This window comes from Poecilia formosa, unplaced genomic scaffold (assembly GCF_000485575.1).
Source record: "Poecilia formosa unplaced genomic scaffold, Poecilia_formosa-5.1.2 Scaffold371, whole genome shotgun sequence".
NCBI lineage: Eukaryota > Metazoa > Chordata > Actinopteri > Cyprinodontiformes > Poeciliidae > Poecilia > Poecilia formosa.
Genome location: NW_006800310.1, coordinates 91,812 through 104,826, shown reverse-complemented (window position 1 = coordinate 104,826; position 13,015 = coordinate 91,812). Strand labels below are relative to the sequence as shown.

The 13,015-nt window shown below is 37.1% G+C and overlaps 1 protein-coding gene and 1 long non-coding RNA gene across 2 annotated transcripts in view; one reads left to right on the top strand and one right to left on the bottom strand.

Annotated features, from left to right (window-relative positions):
* The window catches only part of LOC103154026 (acyl-coenzyme A thioesterase 1-like), a 19,250-nt gene that overhangs the window by 2,245 nt on the left and 3,990 nt on the right, over window positions 1-13,015 (top strand). Inside the window, exons 3-7 of the mRNA XM_007575163.2 lie at window positions 9,459-9,667; window positions 10,528-10,627; window positions 11,258-11,442; window positions 12,202-12,365; window positions 12,847-12,966. Of these exons, the coding sequence (XP_007575225.1) occupies window positions 9,472-9,667; window positions 10,528-10,627; window positions 11,258-11,442; window positions 12,202-12,365; window positions 12,847-12,966 (765 nt within the window). The 5' untranslated portion in view covers window positions 9,459-9,471. The remainder of the gene's footprint in view (window positions 1-9,458; window positions 9,668-10,527; window positions 10,628-11,257; window positions 11,443-12,201; window positions 12,366-12,846; window positions 12,967-13,015) is intronic.
* LOC107833355 (uncharacterized) overlaps window positions 1-13,015 on the bottom strand; it is a 22,670-nt gene that overhangs the window by 7,468 nt on the left and 2,187 nt on the right. Inside the window, exon 2 of the long non-coding RNA XR_001659084.1 lies at window positions 8,253-8,260. This is a non-coding gene — a long non-coding RNA (uncharacterized LOC107833355). The remainder of the gene's footprint in view (window positions 1-8,252; window positions 8,261-13,015) is intronic.

The window sequence follows — 13,015 nt, the reverse complement described above, 5'->3', positions numbered from 1 at the left end:
TTTGGGAATGAATCGAAATCTACAGAGCATAATTAAAAATGTTAGAATACCAGTGCTGGTGTTGTATGTTAAAAATACAATGTTAATTAAACACTTGTTTAGTCAAATTCAAAGATGGGTTTGTCAGTTTCCCTAAACAGATGGTGTTTGATAAAGAGTTGCCCCCACAATCGCAACATGTCTGTGACGTATCGTGTTTGCCCGGGAGACAGCAGTATGGCGTCTTGTCTGGATCTTATCATAACAAGGTAAGTTCCCCAAAGCTATTAAAACATGCTCTTTTTGTTATTTCTTTAATGTATTTATGTAATGTGATGGTGAATTGTTGTCTCAATGTTTGTAACTCCTTGGCGGACATTATACCACAATGTATGCTGCGTTTATACTGTTATGTATTCTGTATCTCAATAAAGATCTATTAAAAAACAAACAAAAAAACAAGGTAAGTTCCATGTTAAGACCATCATGTTTTTGATTTTGATTATTTTTAATGAATGCATTAACTTTCTGTTTGCACTTATGCTTAACGTAAGTTTATTTGTTTGGATATCGCGGTACGACTGTTCAGTACAGGGGAGCTCAAGTCCAGTCCTTGAGAGCTGCCATCCTGCAACTTTCAGATGCTTCCCTGCGCCAATTAACACACCTGAATCAAATGAATGGCTGGTTAGCAGGTCTGTTCGGAGCTGATCCTGGTCTGTTGGAGTAAAGATGCATAGAAAAGTTGCAGGACGGTAGCTCTGGAGGACTGAATGTGAGCACCCTTGGTTTATTGTTTTTGTTAGCAGCTAAAGCTAGCCAAGCAGGTGTAGCAGGGGGTGTCGGTGGTTAAACGAACATTAAAACTGTCAGAAAGGCTGTTTGAGTTAACATTATTTAGCTGCGGTCAGAGCTAATTTTCTTGAGGTTTTCGGCTGTAAACGGCATAATGGGGAGAGTGGCTGTGCTGGACCGGTGGTTTGATCTATGTGATCAAAGCTAAGCCAAAATGTTTTTGTCTCCATAAATAATAATGATCATAAATAATGACATATTGGCTGACTCTTTTTTTTCTTCATTAGTACGTCATGTTGGTGACTGAACCCTGTTATGATGACTTCAACACATTTCTTCTGACAGGTTGTCAGAAGAAATCCTCTCCATAATGTTTCTATAAGCTGACTAATTTCTGTAATGCCTAATGTCTGAGTTGTGTTCATGGTAATTATTTCTGACATTTTTATGCTTTATGTTGTAGGTGGTGAAAAATGCTCTCCAGGGTAAACCAGGTGGACAAAGTATTTTGGTGGGTCTGGTTAGTTTTGCTCACTTCTCTTTAAAATTTGTATTTTTTATCCTAATGTGTCTGCTATTTATCCTGTTGTTCCTCCAGGCTGGGAAAACCAGGCATTCTTCTGTTGGTTCAGGTGCTTCGTCCTACATCCAAAGGCCACAAGAAGAATCCAAAACAGCTCATGTCAAACTGTGGACCATGTTTTCAGATATGTGCAGGTATGTGGTTATTCTAATGATCCTACTTCTTTGTAGAAGCACTTTTTCATTGGCTTTGTTTGCTATCTGAATGTAGCTGTGCTGCTAAATATATTTAATAATTTATATTATTCGTCTTCTTATCGTTATGTCAAAGATGCAAGCCAGTGTTGAAGCCTTCCTCATTGCCGTGCAACCAGGACAGCCCTTCCTCCTGCATGTTGGTGAAAACAAGAGCAGCACCAAAGACACTTCACCATTAGTGATCACAAGATCATCCAAGGTAGCTTTTGATGAACTTCCAAAAGCACACTTCACCTTCAGTTCATTCAAAGGAAAAAGTGACGGTCAATGTTCAGGTTTCCACGCTCATCAAAAACTTGATGGACTTTGAGTGGCATCTCATTCAGGTTAGTTGTTCTTTTCTTTTCTTTGAAATCTTTCTGTTTCCATATTATTTAGGATCTAAATTGTATTGTCTTTTCTTTTTCCATGTTGGACGGTGCCTTCATCTGCATCTAATAAAGTAAGTGCCACTTGGACTCTTGAAAACTATTAGTGGTTCACATTTTAAAACTGTGTTAATACTAGAATTCCACATTATTTCAGCCATGTTGAATTTTAGATTTTCTTTGATTTGTTTAGTGATACCCAAAGCATGGACATTTCTTTAAGAACGGCGTTATGTTCATAAGATTGTAGAAATTAATGAGTTAAACCCAGTTTATGTCGCTGTGAAATGAAAGTCTTCAATTTTTATTCCAGTGTTGGTGAAACTATATATGGACTTTGAAGGCCTATTTTTTTTTTACCAGTTCTCTGAGGAATGGTTTTGTGTTATTCATTTTGAATGTTTGAATATACTGGAAATATATGTGGTTTGAGGCATAGTGGTGCCTTTAAATAAAAATTCTGTTTTGAAGGTTGCTTATCACATCCTCTTCTGTGTTATGTGAAGTTCTGATTATGCAGATTTTGCATTTTAGAACCGCACCAATTGTAGCACTTCTAAGAAGCCTACACTGGGTCAGGTATTACTGTCCTATCGTAAAACTAAGGCTGTACTTTAAAAAGTAGCATTACAGTTTTCTTTGCAGTAGCTTACTCAATGTGAATGCAGTCGTAAAACTAAATTTACTGTAAAAATACTGGAACGCTACTATTTGAAGGTATATTTACTTTCACCACTGTATTTTATGGTGGCCAGTAGGTACAAACACCCAGCAAAGACGCAAAAAACACATGCAACAAAAAAGAGATGCAAACAAAAAATGCTGAAAACAGAAGTGATCCAGACCTCTAGGGGGAGTCGAACAAAGAACAGCTGTGTCCGAAGTCAGGTTTTGCATCATTGGGTCTTCGAGGACCGGAAGAGAGAAGCTGTAGCTTTCAGCTAGCTGCTTAGCCTCTACCGTGGCGTTCTGTTGCTTAGCAACCGTGACAACGTGAATCACATAGCGGCGAAGGAATAAAAAACGGACTGGAAGTATGTTTTTTTTTTTCTCCTGATTTCTCTATTACTTTTCACCTTTTGTAATAAAGGCTGTTAAAAATCTTAGTCGGATTCTAAAATGTTCAAACACGAATAGCACATTTACACAAGGAATGTAAGCAAAGAATCCCTTTTCAAATACTCTCCAAATCTCAGGTAAGACAATACAGTTTAATCAAATTATTATGTTTTTAGGCTTAACTTTAGTCAGTCAAACCGATTTGCTCAGGAATGTATAACGCCGAGGTGGAGGCTAGGCAGCTAGCTGAAGGCTACAGCTTCTCTCTGCCTTCGCAGGACCCCTCTTCCGTTGACAGGTGTTATGCCCAGAAACGCATGCCTGCCCAAAATTGCATCCCCTCTCGCGGGAGCGCGCATCGCTCTAAAGTCTCGCATATTGACAAGAAACCGGACTGAAATATGACCGAAGAGGAAATTTTAAAGATATTTGTAACATTATCACGTTTCTTAACCATGTAATCCCTAAAATGGTGGGTTTTATTTTGCAAATTACTTGAAATAAATACGTTTTTTACAGCTTTATTGACACAATTGAGTCAAACTTTTTTTCAGTCCATCTCTGTTGAAAACGTTCTCCGCAAATGGTTTGAAATTCTCTGTTTTTTCTTTTGATACCATAATAACAGAGGCCCTTTATGTAGAACATTTTACATCAAGCTTAACTTTCTAGTCTGTTGATGTAGGAGGGAATGCATTTTAATTCATGAGCCTGAAAATATTTGCATCCATCCTGTTGATATAAAAATTATAGCATTAGCTCAGAGAACAAGTGTCATTACGTAGAAAAGGTGAAATCCTTTCAGCTCTTTATTTCTCCAAGTTAGCAAAGGGATGCATTTTTTGGCAATTTGCTTTTCCAGCCTGCCAAAATATGCATCCCCTCTTTATTTTCCTCAAATATTATCCTATTGATTTAAAACTTCTACCAGCAGATTATGGAACTATTCTGGTTATGTAGAAAAAGTTAGTTCTCTTTTAACTCTTTAATTCTTAAAATTAGCACGGGGATGCATTTTTTTGGCAACATACATGCCTTATTTATTGTCCTCCATATATGAAACTTATGTATTACATATGATTTTCATGTAGGATGGTCAGTTATGATATTTTTTATATCGGTACAAAAGTCCTGTTATCACTGTTGCTAAGATGTCAAGGAAATAAATCTGACATGCAACCTTGCTAAATGTAAAGCATATACAAACAATTTTTATTTTGGTTTAACATAAAAATGAAAAAAATTATTAACTTAAATAAAATGGTATTCATAACAGTAACTTTTGGAAAATCAATTACTTCAAGCAAAAATTGTGTAAAAACTGCAAATGAACTGAACTACAGTAATTAAAGAAGTGTGTTGGTGCAAAAATAAAATCTATAAGCTCATTGCACAGCAGAAGTCTGTGCCGGTTTGTGGGAAATTAACAGCCTTGGTGGTACCACCATCTGTCACATGCGATCTGTAAATAAAAAAATCAGAATTGTCAAATGACATAAAGAATATTATGAGTTCATTATTTTTTACTGAAGGTGATAGTGGGTTTTGTTAACATAAAGCTTCTTCTTAATTATCAATATTTGTTTGTTAGCTCATTATTTCAGAAGGTGAAAGGTTGTATTTATGTGTTTCAAATTTATATTGAAATGATGTATTGATTTTAAGTCACATTTACACTTCAAAAGAAAAATGAAAATGTCACCAGTAGAAAAGAAACATTTCATACTTTCTTTTCAGACTCGTTTTCCGTAAAATTTATCAATTTCAGCACATGTATTGTGGAATAATGGAGTAAGAGTTTTTTGGCTAAAGTAGAGAAGAAGTAAAACATGGAATAAAGATGGGCAATACGGACGGATAGTTTTATCAAAATTATTTGATTTTCTATTTTATTGACAGAAAATGTAACAAAAATAACTACTCAATATTTTCTGATATAATAATATCTCTGAGAATTTTTGTCTCAGCAAACATAGACTGGAAAAACAATCACTGCTAAAGAATAACATAAATACATTTTCTTTTACAAAATCTCTTTCTTACGGTTTATTCAATGTCATGTGCTGTTCTTATTTTTTCTTTAATTATGTAAAGCACCTTGAAATGCTTTGCTGCTGAAATGTGCTATACAAATAAAATTTGAGTGATTGATTGAAATACATGCAATACGAATGAGTAGTACACTGGTAATGTAGACGAGAATGAATTTTAAGTGCATACAATACAAGGTGTCGAACAATCAATTCAAATACATTCATATTTAATGATGCTCTCAATAAATAAAATGAAAAATTGTAAAAAGGGGAACCATTTACAATCACAANATAAATGTTAATAACTTGGACACATTGCACATGTTATTTATGTGTTTAGGACCCAACACTGAAACCTTTGGTTCTCCACGTATCCAAGAATATTCTGCTCCATTAAAATGCTCTAATTTAACTCCCGATAGGAATGTCGCAAATCAGCAGGCCGTTACCTAGCAACCAAAGTTGAGTTCCGCCTGTTACCTAGCAACCAAAGTTGAGTTCCGCCCGTTACCTAGCAACCCACGCTGAGCTCCAGAACATTTTTGTTAAATTCAGTTCAGAAATACTTTATTGATCCCAAAGGGAAATGAAATGTTGTTGTAACTCGTATTAAGTCAGCTGATGATCTATAGCATCAAATGCTTTTCTTTAGTATTATTATTATTGATAAATTATGAAAATCCCTGCATAAGCTTTTGTTTTGTAGCCTTCTTTGGATCCATGGCTCTTCAGTTTGAACACTGGATGCTCCTGCAGGTCCTGGTCCGTTCCCTGGGATTCTGGACCTGTGGGGCGGCGGAGGAGGGCTGCTGGAGTACCGCTCCGCTCTGCTGGCCTCGCGCGGCTACATCTGTTTGGCTCTGGAGTATTTCAAAACGGGGCAGATGAAGTCAACCGATTTGAGTTTTGAATACTTTGAGGTTTGTCTAACTTCTCTTTTACTTCGTCTGTTTTCAGAATCAGTAAATCACTGAAAGTGGACGTTTCATGACTTTAAATCCTTCCTTTTTTACATTTAAGTTCTTCATTTGTGGCGATGCTTTGGTTTTATTCCTGGTCGCAGAGCGTCTCACTCATCCCGTTCAGCTAGTTTTGTAGCTTGGTGCAATAAAAAATAACGCCCAATCTCCTCAGGACTTTTTTTGGAAATATTCTCATTACCAATTACTACAAACACTTTATACAGCAAATTCTGGAAAATTTTTTCTTCTTTGTTTGATTATCTGACTCATTGCTGTGTGAAAAATACCAAGAATTGTGAAGGTTTGCACTTTATTTTGCCCTAAGACTCTAAAACGCTCATTCACCAAAAAACAAAAAAACCTTAGATTTCATTTTCCTTTCATATCCAAAGAACCTGATTATGAAAACATCCAACCAGCAGCCTGTGTGTTTGTGCAGAAGGCCTATCATGTCCTGAAGGACCATCCTCAGGTCATCCCAGACAGAGTTGGGATCATCAGTCTCTGCCTCGGCACCATCGTGACCCTCAGCTTGGTGGTGGAAAGCGCAGAGATCAAGGCAAGTCTTCCGACAAAGCTGAGCTTGATGAGAATCTTCAAAACGTTCCGGAAAGTTTGAGACTTTTCCTACAGATTCTTTGTTTAATCTGAAGTTATTTTGCAGAGATTCATTTTGTCAGAATAACAAAATTTGCTGGATGATAAATTGTCCCAGAAGTTATTGTTGTTTTGAGACCAACTTCAAATGATATAACGGAATAACAACGCAAGAAATATCAATCAACTTTAAATCCTAATCAACATTAACACTGGAAAACATTTTAAATATCCACAAATAAATTAACAAAACAGAAACAACAAATATAATGAATTATGAACAAAAGTATAATTAAAACAAAAACCAGGCTGAAGATTTTATCATCCAGTTTTTGACAGAAAGAGAAAAATAATAAATCATGCAAATTAAAATTATTGAGCTCTTCCTAATTTAGAGTTCGATTAACTGATTATTGCATTTTTTGGTCAAAAAAGCCCCATCATGTCGATCATGATTGATTTTTAAAGCAGCTTTACGGGTAAAACATCCCAGGGTGTAAATACTTTCTGTTCAGTGTATCAGTTTGATATCTGGTGTCTCCACAGCCTGGTTCTTTACCAGCCTGGTTCCTTACCAGCCTGGTTTCTTACCAGCCTGGTTTCTTACCAGCCTGGTTCTTTACCAGCCTGGTTCCTTACCAGCCTGGTTCTTTACCAGCCTGGTTCTTTACCAGCCTGGTTCNGTGTCGAACAATCAATTCAAATACATTCATATTTAATGATGCTCTCAATAAATAAAATGAAAAATTGTAAAAAGGGGAACCATTTACAATCACAATACAGACAATTTTGTCAACATTATTAAGTGTGATTTATTATGACAATAAATAAAAATCTTGAACATGACTTTAGTACCGATATAAAAAATATCATAACTGACCATCCTACATGAAAATCATATGTAATACATAAGTTTCATATATGGGGGAAAATAAATAAGGCATGTATGTTGCCAAAAAATGCATCCCTGTGCTAACTCTAAGAAAAAAAAAGTTTCTCTAAAATCAGTTCTGATGTTCAAAATGTTTACTGTCTTTTTGCCACCACTGTATGTTTAAATGGAGCTTAAAAAGCTCCAGCTGGGGTTGGATTCCTTCGCTCTAACTGCAGGCAGTCCTGTCTCTTCTTTCATTCAGGTTCTCTTATTGTTCCTTATCTTTGATGGATTTCCATGTTTGTAAAACGTGGACTGGCCTTGATTTGCTTCAGTTTCCATGGTTACATGGCAGAAAGGACGAGATTTAATTGAATAAAGTCACATATTTTCACAAGCCTACACTTTCTCAGTGTCTTTCAGACTTGGAGCGAAGAAGATAAGTTTAAAACAATTAAAAATACTGAATTTAACCTGAGAGTCAAGAGAAAACTCATTTTAAAGCTGCAAGCTTTAAGTTTCTTTATAGAAAGGCTGATTCTGTTGCAAGGTTTGATTAAAATCTCCCACATCCACGATTGAATGAATTTTTCATTAAAAATGACCAAACAGAAGCATGCAGGTGCAACAAGTCACTGATCACTGCAGCAGGTTTTCCATGAGCGAGCTGAGAGAGATTCACATGAACAACCTGAATTATCAGAAACAAGAGAGACGGATGATGAAATGGCTTCAGATGATGGATAATGCAGCTGCATGTGACGGTGATTAAAAACCAAACAGATTATTTGCAGCAGGATAACACCATGACTACTGAAGTGATTCAGAGATCACAAAGCTGGAATCCCAGTAAAGACGATTAATGTAATATGAGAAGTTTAACATTTACTGTAAAAAATGACAAAGGCTTAAAAGATGTAGCTTAAAAACTTTCAACACTCTGAAGAATTATGCTAAACCGCCTCCCTCTAGCGGCCAAAAGGCAGAACTGCAGCATATGTTTCCCCTCCAATACGTCACTGTATTTTACTACGACGGCGATTGAGAAGTAAACTTCTGCCAAAAATTTAGAGATTAATCTCAGCTATTTTCTAGTAAAAAAAAAAAAAGAACATTTATAAGTTTCAAAAGTGGAAAAATTTCAACTTTTGAAACTTTCGAATTTCCAAGTTCATTCAAAAAAAATCTCCGAGATAAATTTCTAATTTTTATTTTTTTTCTAGCAAATTTTTACCTGTTATTTGTTTCCTACTTTTCCAACAACTGGAAACAATGTTCTACCAAAACATCTCAAAGTTTTAGATTAATTTTACAATTTTTCTAGAAAAATTTCCAAGCTTGAAAAGTTGAAAAATTTTGACTTTTGACACTGAGAAACTTGGAAGTTGATCCTAGATAATCTGAGATTAATCTAAAAATTTCTGAGTTTAATTCTGAGATGAATTAAGTTTGTTTTCTGCTTTTCTATCCAACTGAAAACCAGTTTTTTAAAAGCCTCCAGATGAACTTTGATGCTCTCTGCTTCATCTCAGTTGTCACAGATTTCTGCAATCAGGTTTGGACTTTAGTTCCTCTCAAACATTGTTGGGATCAGTTTATTTAAACGCCACAAAGACAAAGGCGTGAAAGTGTCTTTAAGGTGGAAAAAGTCCACCTTAAGTTGAATTGATCAGAGGTTTCTGGCATGTCATCATCCGGTTATCTCTACGCTCCGAGTTCAACTGGGGTCATTTTAAAAGTTCAAGGTCACTTCGGATTATTTATAATCAAATAGAACCCAAATCTCACAATAAAATAATCAAATAAAACTTTTACAGTTGGAAAAATGTTGCATCAGTTAATTTTTATTGCCTCTTGGTAACTTCCAAGTGTCGGTGCAAACCTGATTATTAAAGGACATGCAGTGAAATCTGGTCGTTTTATTGCCGGTTGTATCTCAGGATAATAAACATGTTGGACTTTGAGTCGGATATATAAAGGCGGCTGCGCTGCACCGTGTTTCTCTCCACAGCAGATCGGCGGCCATGTCTCTGAGCTCTCCTCCTCCGATTCTCTCCGTCCGGCCCTCGCGGGCGCTGGTGGACGAGGCGTTCGAGGTCCTGGTGGAGAATCTGCCCCCGGTGTCGCCGTTCACGCTGCGCTCGCTGCACCACTCTGAGGACGGGGACGACTGGGAGGCGTACGGACACTACTTCAGCGACCACAGCGGCAGAGTGTCGGGTCGGTTCTGGTCTCCGTCAAATCAGCCTGAGGAGACAAATACATCCTGAACACCTGTTTGCTCTTTGCTTAACAGAAAATGTTATGCAGGGTTTTGTAAAATCGACTGTCTTTTAGCTTTGCTTCATGTTACGCCTGGATGGACCTAGCTCCGCCTCTGGGGCGCTGCTCCCCCTCCAAGCTGCAGTTCCCAGGTTTTAAAGAGACAGAGGCCCAATTTCAAGGCATTAAATTACAAAGTCAAATTTCTTTTAAATCATATTTGATTCATGTTTATAATAACTGAAGGTAACAAAGTTAATCTATTGTGCTATAAAATGGGTGAAAAACACATAAACCTGCCCCTAATAAAAATTAATACAAATATTTTAAATTTTACTGGAAATAAACGTGAATGCATGTGAAGTAAAAGGACTAAAATATTTACCACCTTGTAAATTTTCCTGGAAAAGCATAAGTTGCTGCTTGGGGTAAATGTACAACTCGGTAAATAAAAATATAAGATCAGTCATAAGATCAGTTATTGTTTTGCAAAAATCAAAGTAGAACCTCCTAATATGAAGATTTATTCCATCCTGAATAATATATTTCAGGTATTTAAAGCTCAACAATAAGTTTCTCAGAGCTTTAGACCAATAAAATAGGATTTTTAATATTAAAAAAGCTTTAAATCAATCAAATAATTTTATATTATACATATTAAAGTAAATCTAAATATTTTAGCTTTTTAAGCTCTAAGCTGATTTTATCCCATTAAAAGAAAAGATGTTGTGGTCTCTAAAATGTCTTGTCAGCTGACTGAGCCACCAATGCAGTCTGGATGTCGATGCTTTCAGCTTGATTCGGTTTTCTGTGTTTAGTTTCGGAGGATCTGAGTTTTGGAGGAACCTACTCTGGCAGGGAGCCCATGGGTTTGATTTGGAGCCTGCGTCCGGTTCCAGGCAGCCGCACCGGACTCAGGCAAGACATTTTCAACTCCAACGTCACCGGAAATTTAAATTAAGCTGAGTTTTATCACAATGGTTCCAAAACCAATCAAGTTCTGCTAAAGTAATTGAAAGATATTTGGTTTTTAGTCTTCTGACTAAAAATCAAATATCTAACCAACTAACCGACTGGTTAGTTTGGTTAGATAATCAACTGGTTAGTTTGGTTAGATAATCAACTGGTTAGTTCGTCACGTTTGCAGAAAGAAATATCGTACGTGTCATTTGTTTTCAGCGTCTCGATTGAAATTTTTGCGTGGCTCAATCGGATAAACATTAAAAATGATTCCTTTAACGGGTTAGGATGCGTCTCTGGTCTATAAAACATGTTCGGACATTTTTTGCACAGAATCATTCTTAGATAATCACATTTTAGTCTGTACTTGACCCTTGACCTTCAGGAGACGGTTCACTCCCATGTTGTTGTATTACCATTCTGGGTGCCACCACAGAGCACTTTTTCAGCAAGAGTGTGTGAGAATTACATCCTACATGACCAATCATCCTTCGTTCACATAGATATATGTGCTGCATCAATCTGGAAACGTAAATGTAACTTTGTAATTAACCAACAGCTGATTCTGCTCCACTCTTCCCTGGTCAGGCTGAGGAAGAAGGACGTCACCACCCCCATGCTGATCACCATCTCCCTGTACAATGGACATGAGGACTTCCGGGACAACAGCCCTCTGGTTTCCATGGTAACGGAGAGGTGGTACATGGGCCCAGGCATCCAGCGGATCGAAATCACTGACGGAGGATTACGAGGGGGTCTCTTCATACCCCCAGGTAAAACCGCAGTGCAGGACGATTTTATTTATTTATTTCAGTCATTTTTAACCTTTCCATACACAAGTAAAAAAACACAGCATGCTGAAAAACAAAACTATTCTATTTCACTTTGTAATGAGTTTAACGTATTTTAAAAATTTCTTCTTACTAAATATTACGTTCATGTTTTTCACCACAATTTAGTGATAATTTATTTTTGTCTCACCTTTTCTTTAATACTTGTAATTGTCCTTGCATTCTGAAGCTGCTGCAAACTATTACCAGACCTTTATAATGTAGCATCATTAGCACATAAATGTTAATAACTTGGACACATTGCACATGTTATTTATGTGTTTAGGACCCAACACTGAAACCTTTGGTTCTCCACGTATCCAAGAATATTCTGCTCCATTAAAATGCTCTAATTTAACTCCCGATAGGAATGTCGCAAATCAGCAGGCCGTTACCTAGCAACCAAAGTTGAGTTCCGCCTGTTACCTAGCAACCAAAGTTGAGTTCCGCCCGTTACCTAGCAACCCACGCTGAGCTCCAGAACATTTTTGTTAAATTCAGTTCAGAAATACTTTATTGATCCCAAAGGGAAATGAAATGTTGTTGTAACTCGTATTAAGTCAGCTGATGATCTATAGCATCAAATGCTTTTCTTTAGTATTATTATTATTGATAAATTATGAAAATCCCTTCATAAGCTTTTGTTTTGTAGCCTTCTTTGGATTCATGGCTCTTCAGTTTGAACATTGGATGCTCCTCCAGGTCCTGGTCCGTTCCCTGGGATTCTGGACCTGTGGGGCGGCGGAGGAGGGCTGCTGGAGTACCGCTCCGCCCTGCTGGCCTCGCGCGGCTACATCTGTCTGGCTCTGGAGTATTTCAAAACGGGGCAGATGAAGTCAACCGATTTGAGTTTTGAATACTTTGAGGTTTGTCTAACTTCTCTTTTACTTCGTCTATTTTCAGAATCAGTAAATCACTGAAAGTGGACGTTTCATGACTTTAAATCCTTCCTTTTTTACATTTAAGTTCTTCATTTGTGGCGATGCTTTGGTCTTATTCCTGGTCGCAGAGCGTCTCACTCATCCCGTTCAGTTAGTTTTGTAGCTTGGTGCAATAAAAAATAACGCCCAATCTCCTCAGGACTTTTTTTGGAAATATTCTCATTACCAATTACTACAAACAGTTTATACAGCAAATTCTGGAACATTTTTTCTTCTTTGTTTGATTATCTGACTCATTGCTGTGTGAAAAATACCAAGAATTGTGAAGGTTTGCACTTTATTTTGCCCTAAGACTCTAAAACGCTCATTCACCAAAAAACAAAAAAACCTTAGATTTCATTTTCCTTTCATATCCAAAGAACCTGATTATGAAAACATCCAACCAGCAGCCTGTGTGTTTGTGCAGAAGGCCTATCATGTCCTGAAGGACCATCCTCAGGTCATCCCAGACAGAGTTGGGATCATCAGTCTCTGCCTCGGCACCATCGTGACCCTCAGCTTGGTGGTGGAAAGCGCAGAGATCAAGGCAAGTCTTCCGACAAAGCTGAGCTTGATGAGAATCTTCAAAACGTTCC